The 22412-nt window shown below is 41.1% G+C and overlaps 1 protein-coding gene across 2 annotated transcripts; it reads left to right on the forward strand.

Annotated features, from left to right (window-relative positions):
• Positions 1-4746: 4746 nt before the first annotated feature.
• cop1 (COP1 E3 ubiquitin ligase) lies at positions 4747-21752 on the forward strand. 2 transcript variants are annotated; one of them, XM_085254670.1, is made up of 20 exons: positions 4747-5477; positions 5567-5626; positions 7245-7342; positions 10631-10695; positions 10828-10929; positions 14479-14547; positions 14714-14773; positions 14966-15045; positions 15312-15375; positions 15677-15791; positions 15997-16132; positions 16257-16400; positions 16621-16729; positions 16816-16897; positions 16993-17109; positions 18072-18189; positions 18645-18769; positions 18889-19049; positions 19840-19884; positions 20741-21752. In XM_085254670.1, the coding sequence occupies exons 1-20, from the start codon at positions 5116-5118 to the stop codon at positions 20756-20758; spliced, it is 2130 nt and encodes a 709-aa protein (XP_085110796.1). In that variant the 5' UTR covers positions 4747-5115; the 3' UTR covers positions 20759-21752. The 2 variants fall into 2 exon arrangements, with proteins under 2 accessions (XP_085110796.1, XP_085110795.1); XM_085254669.1 differs by having other exon boundaries at positions 4748-5477; positions 10810-10929.
• The last annotated feature ends 660 nt before the right edge of the window (positions 21753-22412 follow it).

Genomic DNA, 22412 nt, shown 5'->3' on the forward strand with positions numbered 1-22412 from the left:
TGCATTACCCCTAAATGAAATAGGTAAAGTTTGAGTAACCTTCTCGCTTCCTTTTCCTTCTTCTCTCCCGCCGTCCCTCCCTCCCTCCCTCCTGCAGTCTCACTCACACACTCACACTCTGGCTCTCTTCACTGGTGCAGCACAGACAGGCACAACATCTGTCCTGCACGTGAAAAAGGTTGTTTTTTTTGGTCTTTTTTTTACCATCCAAATATGCTACCTGCTTTGTGCTGAACTCTTGTGCTCGTGTGGGCCAAGGCTGAAAAAAGGGGGTTAGGCAGAGAGGAAGAAATTAAACCAAGGTGGATGATGGCGAAATAATGCAATGCACACAGATTTGTCCGTTTGTAGGTGCCCAGTGAACAGATTCTATGAAAAGCTGTGTGCATCTGCATACATGCAGACATATACTTGCATAGTGAAGTGTTACAACAGCAAAAAAAAATACATTTTACTATCTTTTGATACTGTTTTTTATGCAAAAATGACAAAATATTACTGAAGGTCCAGCGGATTGTTTTTTTTTTTTTGTAATTTCCATTATCAGGAGCAGTCTGTCCTCTGGAGGAAGGAAGGGCTGTGGTTGAAGTCTCTCACAAAAGCAAATGAAAGGCCCCTTTAATGGTCAACTCATTTTCTTTCAACCTCAATATTCACCCTGTTTGTTTTTTCCCTGCCTTTAGAGCTTGTGCATGTAAGCGTGTTTCGGGCAGAAACTCAGTAATGCTACTACTTTTGCATTCGAAAGCAAAAAAACAGAAAACATGCATTTAAAGTGTTGCAGGTCTCCTTAAATTCTTTGTTGTTTCCGCGCCAGCTCTGAAGCTTATCGTACATTGATGAATATCTCAAGCCATGATGAATACCTTGCAAATGGGAAGATAGATTTTGGCATCTTGTGCAGGCCGTCTAAGTCAAAAGACAGGTGTCCTCACTGAAATGTTTCCAGAAGCTGCAAACAAAATCTATACTGATCCTTAAAAATCACTAAGAAGTGATATTTCCCCAGATGAGTTTAAAGTCTTGAAACTGCACATTGTGTTTTTTATGAATAAGTCATTATTTATCTTTTAAGTAGAAATTAAATCTTTAATAATAAATCCACAAAAAAAGGCCTCCTGTAGTCCACTTTTTTGTTGTTCCACACCTTCTAAAGTGTTGCCTCCTTCTTTCAGGCCCTGCTATTTTACTTTTTTGTGAGGCTCAATTTGCCAACAGGGCCCTGGCTCAAGGTTGGAGATGGAAATGGAGGAGGAGGGGGAGGCCACCGGCAGTTATGGCAGGGGCCCCTGAAGGGGCAAAAAACGGTCCTAAAGAGTGGGAGGCAGGAATTCCACAAACGCAGCCTGCTAAACATTCAGCTTTCTCTGCTGCAGAAGTGCCCTTTGAAATCCAGCTGCAACTGCATTTGGAGGAAGAGGGGGACAAGAGAAATCAGAGGAGGAGGGGGGGAGGGGGGCTTTAAATTTCCAACAAAAACAGAGGATGGAGGAGAAGAGGCAGAAGAGAAAGAGAGGAAGAGAGCCATAGAAGGGAGTGGGGTGTCTGGTAGAGCGTCTGAAAGGGGGTGCTCCTCCGGGGCCTCACCCCCCACTGTAAGGGACCTCCACCGATTATCCTTCATCTCAGCTTGTCCGTCTTGACCCCACCGACCCCGAGGCCAGCTCCATGTCCCCTTCCCCTTGTGCTCTCTTTTCTACACATGCACACACACACAACCTGGATCCTCATGCAAAAAAAAAAAAGAAAAAGGAAGAGGGAGGGGGCCCAATGGGAGAAAATCCAGGCTGATGTGGAGGACAAATGAGAAGGGGGAAGAATGAAGAAAAGAGTGCTTTTCACCACCACTGGTGTGAAATAGAAGTGGGGCAGGGCGATGGGCCGAGGGGGAAGACACATGAAGCATGGTGTGTGGACAGTGCTGCAGGTGTTTCACTCCAAGGATTCAGGATTCAGCCATGAGGGTGTTCAAATCAATAGCTGCGACATTTGGGCAACATTTGCTTCATTGCTTGGAAGCTTCACACTTTCATTAATAATAATAGTAATGGATTGGATTTATATAGCACTTTTCAAGGTACCCAAAGCGCTTTACAATGCCACTATTCATTCACTCTCACACTGGTGGAGGCAGCTACAGCTGCCCTGGGGCAGACTGACAGAAGCGAGGCTGCCATATCGTGCCATCGGCCCCTCTGGCCAACACCAGTAGGTGGTAGGGTAAAGTGTCTTACCCAAGGACACAAGACCAGGACAGAGAGGGGATCGAACCGGCGACTTTCCGGTTACGGATACGCTTCCCAACCCCCTGAGCCACGGTCGCCTCGTTAATTGCCCTTTTTTTTCTTTCAAATTATATTTTCTACTGATCTCTAAAGCCTTGTTGAAATATGAAAAAAGTTTCCTCTTTTTGGAGCTTTTGTGAAAACTGCATCACTACTGATATTAGCACAGTGACTTTCCATTGGCTTCTTCTAAACTCAGCATGATTCACTGCCTGCATGCAGCACAGAGGAAGCCCCTTTAACATGGTGGTCCCCTCTCAGAGAAACTCATTTGCTCTTCGACGTACTCAGTAACTTTCCTCTAGCTGAAAAAAACGTACTCTCCATCCTAACTGGGCTCCATAATGAAACATATAAACTTCTTTCCGCAAACAAAAACATGGGAAAATCCAATGTCGTGCGTGCCTACGTGGAGGACCCCTTATTTGCCCACATGGAGGTAAAAATGGAAAAATCAAGTAGCAGGCTGGACAAACTGTGAGCGTGAATATGTTAGTGCTCCTCGGGTTCTATTTGCAAAGCTGCAGGTGGATGCCTGAATGACACGATGCTGTTTGTGTTGGCTCGGCCCCTAGCTGCACTTTGTGGATGTGACCTACCTGCTTGAGTTTTTATTTTTTTTAATGTAAAAAGGCAATCTGGAAAGAATGACAAGCACGGGAGCCACCGTGCATTTGTGTGGTGGACAGAAATCTCTGTAATATTTGGAGGTATTTCTTAAATAGAGACATCTGTGGTGCCGCAGATACACGTCTGATTCTTGAGATGTACTTACCTCTTAACTTAAAAGTGAATTCTGAGGCAGTATTCATGTGTTAAACAACTGAATCTGTGTTCTATCACAGTTACCGACTTTTATTCAGTAGCGGATGCTGATTACACAAAACTCTTCATTTGGTCCTCTTGTTATGGATTTTTATATGTGGCAACATTTTTAGATGTGTTCATCATTTCAACTGGATTTTTGCACTGAAAATGTCAGAGTCCTCTGAGGGAAGCTAACATCTGCATATGCACTACATTTTAGAAAAAAAAATGTAAAAATCTTTTTCAATTCTAAATTTCATTTATACAGCGCCAAATTACAACAACAGTCGCCTCAAGGCGCTTTAGAGTGTAAGGTAGACTTTAAAGTATACATACAGAGAAAACCCCAACAATCATACGACACCCTATGAGGAAGCACTTTGGTGACAGTGGGAAGGAAAAACTCCCTTTTAACAGGAAGAAACCTCCAGCAGAACCAGGCTCAGGGAGGGGCGGGGCCATCTGCTGTGATTGGTTGGGGTGAGAGAAGGAAGACAGGATAAAGACATGCTGTGGAAGCTGTTTGTAAAGTACACTTTTCTACCACTCCACACTATTACATCCCTCAGGTATACAGATTACTTATAGATACACATAGCCTGTTCAGTCCAAGTGTGCGATATTTTTAAATCCCAGTCTTATAGTATATATATTTTCAAGATTTGTGTCATTAAATATCATAATAAAAAACAAAAAAAGAGTCTTTAATCTTGAATCTAGAAGATGATGACAAAAATGCATACATGCAATATGTGTCCCTGCCTGATGTTCTTTTGTTGTTTGTGTGTTAACTAGCTGCCCCACTAACTTTCATGGCTACATGTTGTTAGTTGAGTTTATGAACTGGACATTGTCATCTTATTATATTTCTCCAATAAATCAATGAATCTCTGTAAACATGTCCACCTGTTCATCTAATTTTCTTCAAAGCTTCCGTGGACATTATCTCACAACCTCCTTGTGTGATTTGAGCTTTGGATAGCAGCAAAAGCCAGTATGGCGGGAAGTTATAAAAAAGCTAGTAATTCTAGCTTCAGCCGAGATAACTGTGTTTCACACACACTGTTTAAAGGGGTTACAAAAATAGAAAGAAAACAAGGAAATAAAACAGCACACATGTTTAAAAGTCCATAACCAAAGACATTTTTTTCTGTTGAATTACTATAAGTAGGCTTTACAATGTAGTACAGAACATGTAGTAATAATAATAATAATAATAATAATAATAATAATAATAATAATAATAATAATAATATAATCACATCGCAAAAAGTATTTTACAGAGTAACATAACATAGCATGAAGTGAAATAAACAAACTCCTTTTCCCAGTGTTGTTATTAACACTGAGAAAAGTCCCTGTGTTAAATACGAGGATAGTATTTAATTCAGCACTGCTACATTGCCCTCCAATAAACATTAATGTCTGTTTTTCATGGCATGGGTCATAGGACTATATCCTTTATGATACTACTTAAACGTACAAATGATGTAAGCATTAAAACAGTTATAGAGACTAGGATTGGTATACTGAAAGCCAAATTAAAAGCTGTGCTCTTTTTTTCCTGAGTCGATAATTCCCTGAAGTGTACATTTCCACCAGCGCGGTTTAACTCCTTCTCGCTAGGGGGCGATAATTGAAAACAAGAAGTTTTGCGGCTACCGGAGTAATCGAGGAAACTCAAGAGATTTCTCTCTGTTGCTAACAGTAGCTAGCCGGATAATCTTCTGAACAGTGCAGCCGTTCTTATTTTGTTGGCCGTTACAGTGTTCGTGTCTGTTTTTCTCTTTAGATTCCAGCGCTCTTGGAATTCGCTGCTAGTGACAAACGTTGAACCAGACAACGACGGCCAACCTTTTTTTCTCTCCGCTGGATGTTTGGCCATTCTTGTATTTCTCCCAGGATGTTAGCACATAAGCAAACCAGCTAGCTAGCAAATCTGCTAAAGTAGCCAAATAGCTGCTCTTTCCGGATGCTTTGAATAGCAACGCAGCGGATTTGGGGAGTTTCTAGTCGGCCTTGTATGATGTCAAGCAACCGGCCACAGCAAAGCGCTGCTGGGGCGAGTTCAGTGCCCAGCACAAGTAGCAGCAGCAGCAGTAGTACAGGAGGCACTGGGAATACAAACGGTGGCGGTGGCAGCAGCGCTCCCACAAGTAATGGGAGCACTTCTGGAAACGTTGTGCCCTCACGGACCCTTGCAGCGGCCGGAGAGGGCGGCCTGTCAGTGCCAACTCTGGCCGCCGTGCCGTCAGCCCGGGGCGGCTTAGCTTCTCTCAGCAGACCGTCTGCGTCCTCTGGTAACAGAAAGAGATCCCTGCATCAGGCACCACTGTACAACGGTCTCTTGAATTCATACGAAGATAAAAGCAACGACTTCGTCTGGTTAGTTTTGTATTGCACTCGAGCTTTGGGGTGAGTTCCGTAAAAGTTTGAGAGCTGCACGATGACCCGGGCTTCTGCTTGTTTTTCAGTCCCATTTGCTTCGAAATGATAGACGAGGCACACATGACGAAGTGCGGGCACAGTTTTTGGTGAGTGTTTGTGTTGCAGAGAGAGTTACGCACAGCAAAGTATTCGACAGTGTCCCAAATGCTGTAGAGCAACAAATGTCACAGACTGAAGGAACGAAGTTCTCTTTAACAAAAGCCATGCACTCTGCGGCCATCCATACTTACAGCTGATTACTTAAAAAAACTTATGACGGTTTTTTATTTATTTTTTAGTATTTTTGTTCTTGAATTTTGTTTTATTGTTTGGGCATGTTTTAATGTTACAGATGGGCTTCTAGAGGAAGTTCCAAGTAGTCCTGTCCGTCACATCAGTGTTGCTATATTTTAATAGCAACATCAAACCCATGACAATCCAAGTTCTGCACACCAGGCAAGCCTCACTTCTGCTCTGGTCAGACCCAAGAGTTTTTCTGACTCGAAATCTTGCAAAGGCAAGATTGGTTAAAGCAGTGAGTCTGTTTGGTGTACATTTCTGCGTTTTAGTTTGGGAGTTCAATAAGTAAAAGCAAGCTCAGGGTTAAAACATGTCCAACTAATTTATAATCCTGGTAATTTTCCTTTAGAGGAGGCCACCAATATTGTTTTGTATTCAAGGCGAAAATGAACCCTGAATTCAACTTTTCACTAATGTGGAAAGCCTGTAAAGGCTTTCTGTTTGTTTTGCACAGACAATTAATCAGGATTCATTAGGCTAACGTCAAAAAAGTAAGCACAATGGCTTTTTGCCACCAGAATCAGTAAAATCTACTGGAAATAGTGTTATTTTTTGGCAAAAATCCTAGTTATTTTGATCGATAATGAAATGACGGATATTTAATTTAGTCTAAAATAGAAGAGACTTATATTTTATTTAAGCACATTTTCTTTTAATTATAGAAAGTAAATGATTGAACTAAGTCATCCACACTGCATTTTGATAAGAAGCAAAAAGGAAAAGGTTGTGTGCTGAAAGTCAAAGTAAGGGAATTACTGCACAACAGATTCTGGCACAGAGGTAATTTCATCTCGGTTATGTTGTTTCAATGACAAGATGAGCCAAAATTGAATTTAAAGCGCAGCTCTATAATATACTAAAACACAGTGACAGTGTGACTGTCAGTATTGAACTGCAAAGCTGGTTGTAGTAATCTAAAAACAAAAAACCCCAAACAGCAAAAATATGAACAAGTTTTTAATGACAGTAAATGGTTTAAAGCTGAATATAAGCCTGTAGACTCTTCAGCAAAGTTATGGGAAAGCTTAACGTGATTACTGGTAATCCACAGTTGGCTCAGTGTTCTTTATGCCTGTTGTGTTTGCTTTCAGTAATTCTCATTTCTTGTTTTTCAATGCTCATAATAAACATGACCAAAGATCCAAGTAATAAGATCAGCGCATTAGCAAGTTATGCCTCAGTTTGAGATAGTTTGTCTACTCTCTGGTGATGTCGGTGTGAGCAGATATCCTTAACAGGATCAGAGCACTGGCTTTGATCAAACCTGTTTTTGAAGGTCACATATAATCAGAAGAAGACCCAGTATGGGATGAATAAAGATTATTTTGACTATGAATCATTTAAAGCTAATCTTGTAAGATCTTGGATTGAAATGTGGAGCTGGATATATCCATAATATTTATCTGTTCTCTCTCCATCCTGCAGTTTCAAGTGTATCCGCCAGAGTCTGGAGGACAGCAACAGATGTCCCAAGTGTAACTATATTATCGATAATGTGGATCAGGTCTACCCAAACTTTCTTGGTGGGTATTTTGAATTGGAGGGGTTTTTTGTTTTGTTATGTTTTGGTTTTTTCTAACAGTCAGATGATCAGCTCCTAAACGAATCATTTTTCTCAGAGCTTTTCATTTTAACTTGGACATTAAAATGTAGCTGTTATGGCAATTTTGCACTTCATGGTTTTTAAAATCACAATATTTGAATTGATTTGTCTTTAGCTCATAATCAGTACTAAAATGAGACTTTTGTATTTGAATGAAGTCAAAATTGAAAGTTTTTTGTCATAAATGGGCCAAACAAAAATCTAAGGAAACACTTTGTGTAGGTATTTAAATGCATGATGATAAAGATGTCGCTAGAGCAGGGCGATATGGCCAAAAATATTTATCACGATATATATTTGAAAATTTGCGATAACGATGTAACTGATAATATAATTGATGCGAGACAAAATACAACTCCACAACATTACTAGCACAAAAAGACAACCTTCCACATTAAACTGCAGTGTGCAGTACGCATTTTTCGGACCATAAGGTGCACGGGATTATAAGGCACATTAAGCGAAACAAAGCAGTCAGATAAATCAAATTTTATTAAACTCATTCTTGCTTCCTCCACTTCTGTACCATTGATTCATTAATGTCCCTATTGCCAGTCTTGGCAGCCGGGGGTCAGTCCGCCAGGGCCTCCGCTCCTGGCCGCCACCCGGCACACAATGCACCCGACCCCTATGGCGCCTCCTGCGGGTGGTGGGCCTGCGGGAGGATGGGCCCATGTCTCCTCTTCGGGCTGTGCCTGGAAGTTAAACTTCATAGTTACACCTGGTAAAGCAGCAATGCTGATCGTTTTATTAAAGATGAAAGAATTTACAGTTTTTAACTCTCAGTTAGGACTGCCACAAACGATTATTTTGATAGTCGACTAGTCACCGATTATTTTTGCGATTAGTCGACTAATCAGATCATCATCCATTGGATGTAAAACGTACAGCTTATTGCACCAGCAGCATCTGCTCTTATATAACTATCATTAGCTTACAGCTTTAAGTGTTTAAGGTCTGTGCTAACTAACAATAAAGACAGGATGATAGTTTATTAAATTTTAATGAAATTTGCAGATTGTTTCGGTGAAGTTTAATAAACTCCTTGCTATCTAAAATATAACAGGACACCGGAGTAAATTCTCCAGCATCTCACACTTCTGATAATCAGCTGTCTGCTTGATGTTTATTCAGCTGTGTAAAAACTATAACTTTAATCTCAGCCAAACCGATTTACTCAGGAACAAATAAAATACTGAAAAAAGCCAAACAATAACATTTTAAGTTATCTAAGTGACTCATATATATTTAACCTGAGTAGCGAAAGACGGCGGTGGGTTTGAAAACGATTTGCCGGGAGTCCGGTGTTCTCACGGCTCTAGTGAACCTAGCCCCCGGCTAGCTATCGAGCTAGTGGGTAACTGACGTCTCCGAAAACGTCGGAGCGCTTTTGAAAATATGTGGTGTCTTGATAAACTGAGCAGATATTTGAGGTTTACACAGCTACATTCTCGCCTGAAAATATGTGAAACGTTTATTTTGTGACCCAGAAAGAATAATAAGAGTAATATTAAAACTAACTAGCTGCCGCCATTGTTGGAAACTGAGCTGGGCCGCGCTATGAATTCTGGGACACTGCTTCTTCTTCTTCTTCGGGGTTTAACGGCAGCTGGTGTCACTACCCGATCCGTACCGGAAACCCGATCGGTACCCCGCATGCACGAAAGGTTTCTACTTCCGGTCGTAGCGTTTTACGATAGTTATGGGTCAGAGTATCTGTTAAGATGTTAAGAATAACAAGTATATCTTAAAATGTTTGCAATAATGAAGCATTTCAGTACAATGTAGACAAAAACTCTCCAATCCTTACTGCGCATGTGTAAAGTCTGACCGTACAAATCGGGTCTACCCGATCCGTACAGCGCATGTGCAGATGTTTTCTTCTTCTTCTGTTCGTTTAATGGCAGTTTACTCCCCAGTGTACGAGGATACCGCCACCTGCTGACTGAGCGAATAAACCCTATTATAAACTGAATTATCGTCATTACAAACGTGTGTTAAATCTGATTTAGCGATAGTCGAGTGTGTTTATGCTCGTCTGTGAGGAGAGGATTGTTGGAATAGTGATGATGATGTGCGCTATCACTGTCAATTAAGAAACTGTAAAAAAAAAAACTGTAAACAAACTGTAAACACTTAATCTGGCTGATGAATCTACACGTGAGATATTACAAAGTCTGCATTATTAACTCTATAATTAGGCGCCATTCTTCTTATTTTACGGCGCTGTTGCTCAATCGGGGGACGCTCTCTGTTGAGGAGAAAAGCATGAATTTCTTTGTATACGGATTATCCATTGTTTAAATGTCCCGGGCAGTCGAAAAGGAGGCAGAGCTGTTGAGAAATGCTAGGAGCTAACTGGGCGCTAACGGTATCATTCAAATATATTGAATGTTGCAATGTTGGCAAAGAGAGGAAGTGACGTAAGATTTGCGCATGCGGGGTACCGATCGGGTTTCCGGTACGGATCGGGTAGTGACAGCTGGCATCCTTGTACATGCAGTGCTGCCATCTTCTGTTTCAGTCCGTTATTACACTCTTAAATCCTGCTACTTATTCCTGCGTCTTTTGTGATCTTACAAAGCTTCAAACGATGCGTCGACTATTAAATCAGCCGTCGACGATTTTGATAGTCGACGTAATCGTGACTAGTCGACTAATCGTGGCAGCCCTACTCTCAGTGATGCTGCAGTGTTGTTTGACCTGAAGAATACGGAGTTTAGGACCCAGATTACTCCCAGATTTAAGAGCATCTTAGTCCGACAAATACGACAATAACGACGGCCGCTTGCATGTTCTGCAAAAAAATGTGCTTTGTCGTGTATCTGACGGACAAACACCAAACCAGTTCCACATCACTGAAGTTGCACCATTTTTACAAACCAATTCTGGTTCATCTGTTTCACTCAACAATCGGCCATGTGCGTATGAAAACAAAGGCACTGCGCATGCGCGTTTTACTCCCATTCTATCGCGATATTTCATTTTCCTATCGTTGCCTAACATTATACCGGTATTACCGTGAACGGTATAATATGGCCCAGTCCTAGATGTCGCTGCCACTTTTCTTTTATTCATCACAAGTAAAATGTGTTGTTCCTTAGCTGTGACAATGTCTTTTTCTTTGTCATATACTTACTCCACCGGTTCTCCTCTCTTATTTATCCCTTGTCTACAACTTCCTCTGTCCCGCCTCACCACATCCCAGTAAATGAACTGATCCTTAAACAAAAACAGAGGTCAGAAGAGAAGAGGCTAAAGTTAGATCATCCAGTGAGTACAGCATGTTCTGAAACTGATTTCATTTCTTTCTCTCCTTGTTAAGATGTCAAGCATCTTAAAAATATGTTTTGTTACTTGTAAGTGATCAGTGTCTCTGACCTTCAGAATGGGTCTCGGTGGCAGGTCTTCCAGGATGTTTTGAGTCCTGATCAGGAGAACTTGGACCTGGCAAATGTCAACCTGATGCTCGAGCTGCTGCTTCAGAAGAAGAAGCAGCTGGAAGCGGTAAGTGAGAGGCTGATCTGTGCATTTCTTTGTTTTTGTTTCACTCTTTTAGCTCTTTAGCTTTTCATGGGTTTCAGTGGAGGGTTTTTTTTCTTTAAAATGATGTAAAGTTTGTTAATGCAATCCGTGCAAACCGAGGAGGTTCATAATTAATGGCTATTAAGTCATGAAACTGATCACATGATCAGAGCTTGTAGATATAGATCTTGTAGGTTTCAGTGAAAAATGCACAAGATGCAGTGAAGAGACAGAATTACAAAGGGTTAATTATTTCAGCACTGTACTGGTCTGTTGTGGTGAAGAGAGAGCTCAGTGTAAAAGCGAAGCTCTCAATTTACCGGTTGATCTACGTCCCTACGCTCACCTATGGCCACGAGCTGTGGGTAGTGACCGAAAGAACAAGATCGCGAATACAAGCGGCAGAAATGGGCTTCCTCCGAAGGGTGGCTGGCCTCTCCCTTAGAGATAGGGTGAGAAGTTCGGCCATTCGGGAGGGGCTCAGAGTAGAGCTGCTGCTCCACATCGAAAGGAGCCAGTTGAGGAGGTTCGGGCATCTGACAAGGATGCCTCCTGGGCGAGGTTTTCCGGGCATGTCCCACCAGGAGGAGTCCCCGGGGCAGACCCAGGACACGCTGGAGAGATTATATCTCTCTGGCCTGGGAACACCTTGGTGTTGCCATGGACAAGCTGGAGGAGGTGGCTGGGGAGAGGGAGGTCGGGGCTTCTCTGCTTAGGCTGCTGCCCCGCGACCCGGCCCCGGATAAGTGGAAGAAAATGGATGGATAATTATTTCAATTAAAAGTCAAAGTGATGTTTTGCTGATAGCTTGTTAATCCTTTTACAAGTTTTCTAAATTTATTCTTTAAATGTTATCACAAGGTTGTCACAGTGGAAAACAATCAGTAATATAAAACATAATGGAAATGTTTTAATATCCACTGAATGTCCACTTTTTGTTCTGGAAAGACAACAAATGAAATTTATGACGTCCAGTTAAGACCTTGTTGTTTTGGAGGCAGTGGGTTCTGATCCGTTTAATCTGAAACAAACAGAAGTTGTGTAATATTCTGAGTTTCTGATGACACAATAATGTGTTTGCTGTCGAGGTCATCATTGTATCAGACCGCACTATTGAGGTGTTCCCTCTTACAGAATGTGACAAACATTTAATATTAATAATAATAATAATAATGGATTGCATTTATATAGCGCTTTTCTGGACCCCTCAAAGCGCTCCAATGCAGCAGGATGTCCATCACATTAAATGCGTCACTCTGTCAGACTTCCTGGCACAAAGAAGTTCTTTTGGGTTGCGTTAGACTTCAGATGTTGATAATAAATCAGGCATTGTATGTGTATATAGCACTGGTAGCAATGGTAAGATGTTGCTTTTGTCAGAAGGTTTCTGGGCAGTTTCACACATCCTTTTTTTTTTTTTTTTTTTGTCAGTTTACGTGACATAAAAAGAGAAGTAGGACTTTACATCCTTAGATTTCATCAGCGCTATCTAAGACTTGCATTGATGATGAGATGTAAAATCCAGACCAGTTTTGAAATGGGAGCCTTTGAATTGCAAGTATGGATGCTACAAACACGTCTTTCAGATTTTCAGATGGCGCTACACGACGCCTTGAGCTTTCTCGCTGTCAAGCACATGCTCGTCTTTCTGTTTCTTTTTCACACAAACACATGCCGTGTGTCACTGTTTGACTGTCATACAAGCAGACAGACTCACACAAGAGCTAGCCCAGTAATTCAGCTAATTGGTGTCTGTCCAAGCTAGTTCAGAAATAAGGGCTCCATAGTTAGCTGTGATATTGTATATAGTTAATGGTCTTCCTTTGCCTTGCTGCTTATTCTGTATACACTCATTGCTGATTGATTGTTAGCATGTGTGTGATAATTTGCCTCTGGACATATTTCATATCTGATTGGGCTTGTTTTTGTTTAGCCTGTCATTCTTCTTATTTAATCAGTTCTGATTTACCAGTTTTGGATTCCATGTAGATATTTCATATCAGTCAAATTTAGGTCCCTGCCACTTAACTGTGTATTTTTGATGTTTTGTTAGTATTCCTCTCGTGTTTACTGTTGTTACTCAGCTATCCAAACCTTAAATATAATCCAAAAAACATCAACATGTTAGATTTAATCGTCAGTGAATCTTAGTCTCCGTCTTAAATGTCAGCATCAGTCAGTGTGGGTGTGGTGGTGCTTTTCAGTGCTTGAGATGTTTGCTTTGGAGCTACTCTTTGGTTTTCATTGAAGATTAAATAGAATTGAATAGAAATAGTCAGATATTATCTCCATCTGAAACCTATGACATGCTTTCAAAGAACACAGTTGTCATCAGTATTTGCCTAACAGCCAGAGACCCTTAGGTTTGGTGTTCTTGAGCATTTTCATGGTTCGATTGAAGGTTAACCAGAGGAAAGAGTTTACCACAGTGTTTGGATCAAAAATGGTTAAATATTCAAATGAATATAAAACTCAATTCTGATATGTTCACACTCGAAGCCTGAAGTGTTTAAAGTTGTTAAAATATTCTATCACAGATGTATCAGCTTACGTTTTTTTGGAAAATGGTATCATTTCTTTACTTTAATATATAGATATAGATAGATATATTACAAAAATATAGATAGATAGTTGGTTGGTGAAATGACAGATATTTAACAGGGTCGCTTGGTAAAACATTGGTTAAAGTCTAAGATTTTAACAGACTTATATTTATTTAAGCACATTTTCTTTTAATTATAGAAAGTAAATGATTGAACTAAGTCATCCACACTGCATTTTGATAAGAAGCTAAAAATAAGGAGAATGTGCTGAAAGTCAAAGTAAGGGAATCGCTGCAAAAAAAGATTCTGGCACTGAAGTTGTTGTTTGTGTTGTTTCAGTGACAAGATGAGCCAAAGTTAAAATTGAAATTAAAGCACAGCTTATAATATACTAAAACACACAGTGACAGTGTGACTGCCAGTCGAGCATTGTTGGCTGCTGAGGTGTGATGTGCAACCTGCTGCATAGTGTGGAGTCTTTTTTTTTGCAGTGCACTTAAAGAAGGAAAAGAAATGCTCAATGTGACTGTGGGCTTTTTTTGGGAGGGGGAGGAGTCGATCAGGTAATTTGTTGCTAACGCCAAGTTAAAGTTAAATGTAAACATTAGCTTTGGGCTAGTCCACAGTTGTGGAAACACGGGTGAGAATTTAGTTGAACGACAGCATATTCACCAAAACAAGCTGCATTCACTGGCCGGAGTAGTTTGTTTGTGTGAACCTTTTCATGACAGGATCCTTCCCCGTTCTGCACAGCACTGCTTTCATTTCCTGTAGCTGGGATGGAAGTAAAGCCAGAGACGAAAGTACAACTAAAATGATAAATCACAAGCTTTAGAACTACTGTTATTATTTTGTGCTTTTCTGAGGATGAAAGCTAGTGTTGAACTGAGAACAAATGATATCTCGAGTGTCTTTTCAGCAGATCAGCAAAACTATTCTGTGATTTCAAGTAATACTTGATTATGTAAGCTGTCCATATCTCCACTAGGAATCCCAGGCAGCTCAGAGACAGATCCTCATGGAGTTCCTTAAAGAAGCCAGGAGAAACAAGAGAGAGGTACGCTGCACAAATTTCCCACACAAAGCTGACACGGTGCTGAGAAAAGAGCAGTATTTGTAATGGCTGACACCCAGCTTTGTGTCAGTCCACCAGAACTCGTTAAGTGTTTGTAGGTGTTAACAAAGGCAAGCGCGTTCAGTTGTGTTTTTGGTTTTGTTGGCAGCAACTAGAGCAACTGCAGAAAGAGCTCAACTTCCTCGAAGAAGACATCAAACGTGTTGAGGTAGGTAAACTGACAAAGCGCAGTCCAAAGATGGATTGCTGTGCCCTCATTCACATGTTCTCTTGCAAAAATACGGGGGAACAGAATGCATGATTATAAAAACATATTATGCTGTGAAATCACAAAACCCTGGGGCCGCTCATCATCACAGCTTGAGATGGACAAACAAGTTATGTTGGTGTCATTTTCCAGGAAATGAGTGGGCTGTACTCTCCTGTGATGGAGGCTGAGTGTACTGTGCCTAATGTGGAAGCTCCCTCTCCAGCACCCAGGTAATGCTGATGTCTGCCGCATAATAAATGTGTCTATGCAGAACATAATAACACCATATTCACCTTGTTCGTTTACCAAAACAGGAGCTCGTTACGAGCACAGATGTGTGCTTGCTCACGAAAACGTTTTGCCTCTTGCTCTACAACGGCTGCTTTGTCTGTGTGGAACAAAGCCAGTGCATACAGTCGAGATGCCAGAGGCTTCAGCAGTCGCTGTGTGGTGTGACTTACTCCACGTCTTGTGTGTTTGTTTCTGTGTTGAGCAGTTGCAGTAGTATTATAGACCAACCCGACTACAACCAGCCTCCAGGATTTGGTGGAGCAGCCCAGGTACAGCGGAGAGATTTATTTATTTAAAAAAAACAAATTAGCTTGGAGTAAAAACTGTTTCAGACAGGATGAAGTAACGGGCTGCACCAAGGCCCAGTAAAAGATCATTTTACTGGGGTTATAACTGTAAATCCAGCAAAGCTTTAATATCTGGAGCTGGAAATGGCTGGTGCGTTTTAATAAGGGGGCCTGTCACGTTTAGATGTAGCTTTTTAACACAAATGTATTTGGAGGAAAATTATAAATACACTCTGAGGTTTCTGGCACTGCCTTCACTTTGCTCTTGGGACTGTTTCCTCAGGGAAAACGTCAGACCTGGTACAACAGCACCCTGGCGTCAAGAAGAAAGAGGCTCACAGCTCATTTTGAGGATCTAGAGCAGTGCTACTTCTCCAGCAAAATGTCCCGCATCACAGGTGCTGTTGTTGAGGGTTTAGACTGCTGTGGTCAGATCATTTTTATGGCGTTTTCATTTGCACACAGTTGGAAAACTGGTATTATTTCTTAAAGCAGGGCATCTGTGTTTAAGCTCTTAGTTATGGGCAACGACTCCATTTGGTTTTTTTCCACAATGTGTATAATTCACAAATGCTGTGTTAACTGTGTGCGTGTTGTTTTCAGATGAGGGCAGGAACCTGAATCAGCTGGATGATTTCATGGAGTGTTTGTCAAAGTTCACTCGCTATAACTCTGTGCGGCCGCTGGCCACCCTGTCATACGCCAGTGACCTCTATAATGGCTCCAGTATCGTGTCTAGGTATAAAAAAAGAAACGTTTGATTTACGTATGACCGGACATCATCTTTTAGTTGTTTCGTGACATTTTACCGTGTGTGTGATGAGCCCAGTCACTGTCTTTGACCGTATTTTCCTTTGTTTCAGTATTGAGTTTGACCGAGACTGTGACTACTTTGCCATCGCTGGCGTAACCAAAAAGATCAAGGTGTTTGAGTACGGCACTGTGATCCAGGATGCAGTGGACATCCACTACCCTGTCAACGAAATGACTTGCAATTCCAAAATCAGGTGAAGGAAACTGATAAATGCATTTCCTCTAATGCTGATCTCTTAGTAATCCACATGTTGAGTCACGTGTATGGATCCAAAATCTACAGGATGCTTTTTTCCAAAATTGTGACTGTAAAAAAACTAATCATACAGTTCATGAAAAGAAATGATAACTTAGTTTGTAGTGAAATAAGCAGCGCCAAACTCGAATATTTCAAGTTCCTGTTGTCTTTTGCAGCTGTATCAGCTGGAGCAGTTATCACAAAAACCTCCTGGCCAGCAGTGACTATGAGGGAACTGTTATTTTGTGGGATGGATTCACAGGCCAGAGGTCCAAAGTCTACCAGGTGTGATGCTTGGAGCGCAGCTTCATTACGTTAGGCATTACATTAGTAATGATGGCTTTTTAAGGTTTCCTCTGCTTCCTTTCCAGGAACATGAAAAAAGGTGTTGGAGTGTAGACTTCAATCTCATGGACCCAAAGCTTTTAGCCTCAGGTTCTGATGATGCTAAAGGTAAGAGAGGGATGCAATATCTAAAAATAATGTTCCCACCATGTATCAGCCCTTATTTTTTTTTTTATGCATGCTCTTTTCTTCTTCTTCTTCAGTCAAGTTGTGGTCAACTAATCTTGACAATTCAGTGGCTAGCATTGAGGCTAAGGCTAACGTCTGCTGTGTTAAATTCAGCCCAACCTCCAGATATCATCTGGCCTTCGGTTGTGCAGGTGAGATGGAAATTAAAGATTTTCATGTGTGATTTATCTTGTTTGTTGTTACTTTAGTCTTGGTTGTGGAAAAGCAAAGATTTTGAGATAAAATTCTCTTAAACCTTAAGCCAGGGTGATGTCGAAAAGCTCTGCCAAAATGCCAAAATCAAGTGCAAACATAGAACTGGACTTTCATTGGGCGAAAGCAGCTCAGAAGCTTTTGATTACACCGCATAGGTTGTACCAAAACCTTGTAACTGTGTAAACCTTGCATCTAAGGACACTTCAAGTGTCATTGAAGCTGGTGTAGCAGCAGGTTTAAATGTGAAGGTGCAGTGTCTGACGTCCGCCTGCATTTGGTTGGTATTTACTATGAGAAGTTAAGTTCAGACTAAATAAGGGGGAAACAGATTTTACTCTACCCAGCTGTCTCCCTTCAGCCAGACAAACCTGGAGTATTGTTGTTGTTGATTTTTCTCTCACATCACTGTGGTTTCTTTGTTGTCAGCTACATTTCTTCACCCGGCACTGACTCTTGTGGTCCAGAAAAACTGCTGAATACCTTATTCATTAGTCCCCCAAAGGAGATATAAAGTTGTAAGAAATATTTGGTTATACACAGAAACACTGTAACACTGGATGAGCAGAGCGTACAAGCGTTATCCAGAAGTATCTTGCTGTGGCTTTATCAAACTTCCTGTGTCTCAACGACGAAGCCGTCTCAGCTTAGAGAAGGAAACTGCTCCTCGGCCTTGTAGATGGTTTAGTGTCTTGAGTAGCACTGGGTTATCAAAGTAAGCAAGCAGACATGGAAAGCCATTCTGCATTTGAATTTAAACTGCACTAAGTCCAAATTTAACTGCACTTTTCTAAATGCTGTGGTGGCTCCTAAATGGAGCTGATCTAAGACTTGTTTTAATCTACGATTTTCCTCATGTTTCCCATCTGAACACATGCTAAACTTTGCTTTCTTCTCTTAGACCACTGTGTTCACTACTATGATCTCCGCAACACTAAGCAGCCAATCATGGTGTTCAAAGGCCACAGGAAGGCCGTCTCCTATGCCAAGTTCGTCAACGGAGAGGAAATTGTTTCTGCGTAAGTACATCTGTCGGCTTTGCATTTCCATTTAATATCTGAAAGGTTTCTTTTTCCTGCAAAGGAAAATATTCTGTAAAACCTGTTACGGTGTACTTTCTGCTTATAATATCATAAAGAAGCTGTCTAATGTAAACTGGGTTAAAGAGAGCATGAAACACTAAATGTATAAAGGCTCATTTACATCGTGGAGCCCTCAAAAACTGACATGGATGTAACTCTGTCTGTGAAGCTGGATTTAAGAAACAAGTTATAAAAATGACATTTGCATAATTACTGAAACGAGCACCGCTGCCGAACAATGGAGAATCTTTCTACACACAGAGTAGAAATCCTGATCCTTGAATCCTGATAAAATGAAAATGCTGGACTTGGCCCCAGTGGGTTATCACGCCATATCATCTAAGGCCCACCGGTTCCATATTGATCATTTCTTTCTGCGCTATTGTCCTCAGTTCGACGGACAGTCAGCTGAAGCTGTGGAATGTCAACAAACCTCACTGCCTGCGCTCCTTCAAGGGTCACATCAACGAGAAGAACTTTGTGGGCCTGGCCTCAAACGGAGACTACGTTGCCTGTGGTGAGCAGTTACTTCAAAGAAGACATTACTGTCAAATTGTCTGTGTTGTATCACTCCCTCAGTGGGAGAAACGATAACATGCTTACATTCCATAAATACTTGTGTTTGTGTGTGTACAGGCAGTGAGAACAACTCCCTGTATCTGTACTACAAAGGACTTTCCAAGACACTGTTAACATTCAAGTTTGACACAGTGAAGAGCGTTCTGGACAAGGATAAGAAGGAGGACGACACCAACGAGTTTGTCAGTGCTGTCTGCTGGAGGGCCCTGCCTGATGGAGTGAGCTCACCTCTATACTCAGTAACATTGTCATTGACTGCACTTTGAAGGGTGCACTACAAAGCGATATTAATGGGTTAGTGAGGTCTGTCAAGTCAGGTAAAAAGGTGGCTTTCTTTTTCCTTAGTTAGATCACCATGGTAACAAATGTCCTAGGAGCTTGAAATGAGAAGGCGACTGGTCTTTTTTTAAGGTTTTGAAGACATTTCACCTCTCGTCCAAGAGCCTTCTTCAGTTCTAAAACCAAAGGTTGCAAAACCTAGTTGGGGGTTGTACCCTTAGGCCAGGGGTGGGCAACTCCAGGCCTTTGAAGGCTGGTGTCCTGCAGGTTTTAGATCTCACCCTGGGTCAACACAACTGAATCAAATGATTAGTTTATTACCAGGCCTCTGGAGAACTTCAAGACATGTTGAGGAGGTCATTTAGCCATTTAAACCAGCTGTGTTGGATCAAGGACACATCTAAAACCTGCAGGACACCGGCCCTTGAGGCCTGGAGTTGCCTACCCCTGCCCCGCCTTCATCTGTGAGTGTAGTTGTAGGTTTTGTTGAGCCAGCTAACCCAAAGAGCCTGCTTTGTTGGGACACCACACCCATAGTTTGCGGTCATAGAACTGAGACTGTGTCAGTCACACCTTAAAATCCTGACACTCTGAGAAAGAATACATCTGGAGTTTCTCACACTTTCTTGCAAAGGATTGTTGTTTTCAGATCACACAGAATATTGTGTTGAGTATTAATCTACAGGTAATTAACTATCTGTGCTCTAAGTGTTACCTTTTGTTTTTCAGGAGTCAAATGTATTAATCGCTGCCAACAGTCAAGGAACAATTAAGGTTTGTATCATCTGTACAAAACACGGCAACAAGCACAGGCCTACTGCAGCACTCAGACTGGTGTCATAGAGGGTACTGGACCTTTGTTTGAAAACATGACATTTACATTGTAATCATGTTCTGTCCTTTTAGTTGACTCATTTCTGGTATTTTAATGAGGCCGTCTGAAGAAAAAAACTTTTGTAAGAGCGCGATCAGGATACAAAAGTGTGAAGCCAAACACTAATAAGACATGAATAAAACAAAAAATCCGATTGGATATATAGATCTGGTGTTTATATTGTCGTATTTTGCTGTGTTCATTGTTGCATTCATTTTGTGCTCTGCAGATGGCTGTAGACGCTCACTGACAATTTGAACCAGAAATGTCAAATTTCTTTAAGATTCTCCATAAGACACATTCCTGGCAATATCCCAGGATGAATTAGGAATAACTGTTTAAACACGCTCACAAATAAAGATAAATCCTTGTGCATCTGATCCAATTCAAGCCTGCTTGTCTGCTGTGTAATCGTGTTTAATCTTCCACTCTTGAAGTCCAAATGTCACCTCACTGGCTTCTGTTTGGAATCAAAGTACACACACAAAATATATCTACAGAAATTATTTTTGTAATATTTTCATGAACTGTGCAGTGTGGTAGCAGTGATTTCAGCTCTGCATTAGTGATGTGCCACGCTAGTCTGGGTGAACTTTAAAAATGCCTCGTTATACAGTCCAACTGCTATATGTTAATTATTTTTGTGGTTTCTGCCTTTTGTCGTTTTATTATTATTTAGCTGTTGGAGAGGAGCTTTAATTCATTGCTTTTTCCCGTAACAACAAGAGGTCACAGGTGTGCGTTCTCTCTGCACAGGTACTCGAGCTCGTCTGAAGACGTGCAGTTCCTTCAGCAGGTGTTGGAGCTTTGACTCGTGATGCAGGGAGGCTGCCAGGCTGAGTAGCAACTGGAGATCTGAAATTGTCTCTTATTATTTTTTTCCTCTTTTTCTTTACTTTTTTTTTTTATGAGCTTATGTTTTTGGACAGCGGCAAAGACTATGGACCAGCAGGAGAAGATGTGCTGCTGTTTTATTGGGCACAAAGTGAAATAAGAGACTTTAGAAAGCAGTTTTGTTTCTTTTGAGTGAGGTTTTATTGGCTACAATAGAACACCTCTTTATGGTTTTAGGTCAAATCAAAACCTTTTTAATTAAGCTGCTGTTCTCCGGAATACATCCAGCCAAACGCTAAAAGTGCGATGCATTTCCTCCTTTTAAAGGCCAAAGCACAAGACGAAGTGACATGCAAAAATCTTCAAATGAAGCTTTTAAATCTCCTTTTGTTTGTCAGTGTCCAGCCCCCTGCACCTTTCTTTTTTGTGTAGCTTTTGCGTTCTCTCAGATTTGGGGGGGAAAAACATTTTTAATAAACCTGACTTCCATCCTGTCAGACGTATCACTGGTTTCTTTTCTGGTTTGCGAGTGCAGAACGTGAGAAGTTGAGTGAACTGAAATGAGAAGCGCCTCTCTGTGCTGATATTTCTGTTTACCGTCAGAACAAAACGAAACTCAAAGCTTTTGTCTGCAATCACAACTCTCATGTAACTTCCGGCACTGGTCTGCAGTGTCGTGCAGAACTGGACTTTTTTTTTTTTTTTTTTTTTGGGTGAACTATTGGTTGCTTGTTGGAAATAAAACCTTGCAGAATCTGTTCTTTTAAAGTAGCAATGGAATCGTTCTTCACATACTGTAGGTATCATCTGAGCTGAGCTGCATTGTAACTTCAGGCAAACTGCTGTCAGTTTCTGTGGAGCAAGACCTGCCTATTTTATGATAAGTGAGAGAGGTGTTTTGTATTTGTATTACTGAATAAATTATTTCGAAACACTTGGCATGTTGGTTCTTTTTTTCTCTCTCTCCATATGATGACATAATTGTATTCTTTTAGGTGATCTGTGTATAAAACTGTGATGGGTTAGTTGATCGGAATTGCAAGAAACGTTCTTGGTTATGGACAAGGTGCTTTTTCAGTCAGTGCTGGGACTCGGGACACTGTAGTCCTCCTCCAGATGCCATCGATGCAATGGCACCCTTAAACTCTTGTTTAAATTCCCTTGAAAAATTGCGCTCTCCTTGGTGTCCTATAAAATAAGCATTTACAGCATGGGGCTTTGCATCTTTTTTTTTTTAATAAATTAGGGCGACAAAAGAAAGACGCTCTGGTAAATAGACTGGTTCTTATATAGCACTTTTTCTATTCTATCTGATCACTCAAAGTGTTTTGTACAACATGCTTCATTCATACAGATACTTCATTCTATGTCAAATTTACATGCACCTTGGGGTTAGTATTTTGCCCAAGGATGCAGCCAGAGATTGAACCACCAGCCTTCCAATTAATAGTTGACCCTCTCTACCTCCTGAGCTACAGCCATCAGGTGGGACTGTCTGTTCAGATTTCATGGTTTCGTATAGTGTATACTGTGCTGGCCTGCATTTTTCTGTTAAAACTCAAAAACTGACTGCTCAGTTTGGGCAGCATGCATT

Source organism: Mchenga conophoros, linkage group LG18 (assembly GCF_057382185.1).
Source record: "Mchenga conophoros isolate Kocher_MC1m ecotype Shallow Benthic linkage group LG18, M_conophoros_male_GT1.1, whole genome shotgun sequence".
NCBI classification, from domain to species: domain Eukaryota; kingdom Metazoa; phylum Chordata; class Actinopteri; order Cichliformes; family Cichlidae; genus Mchenga; species Mchenga conophoros.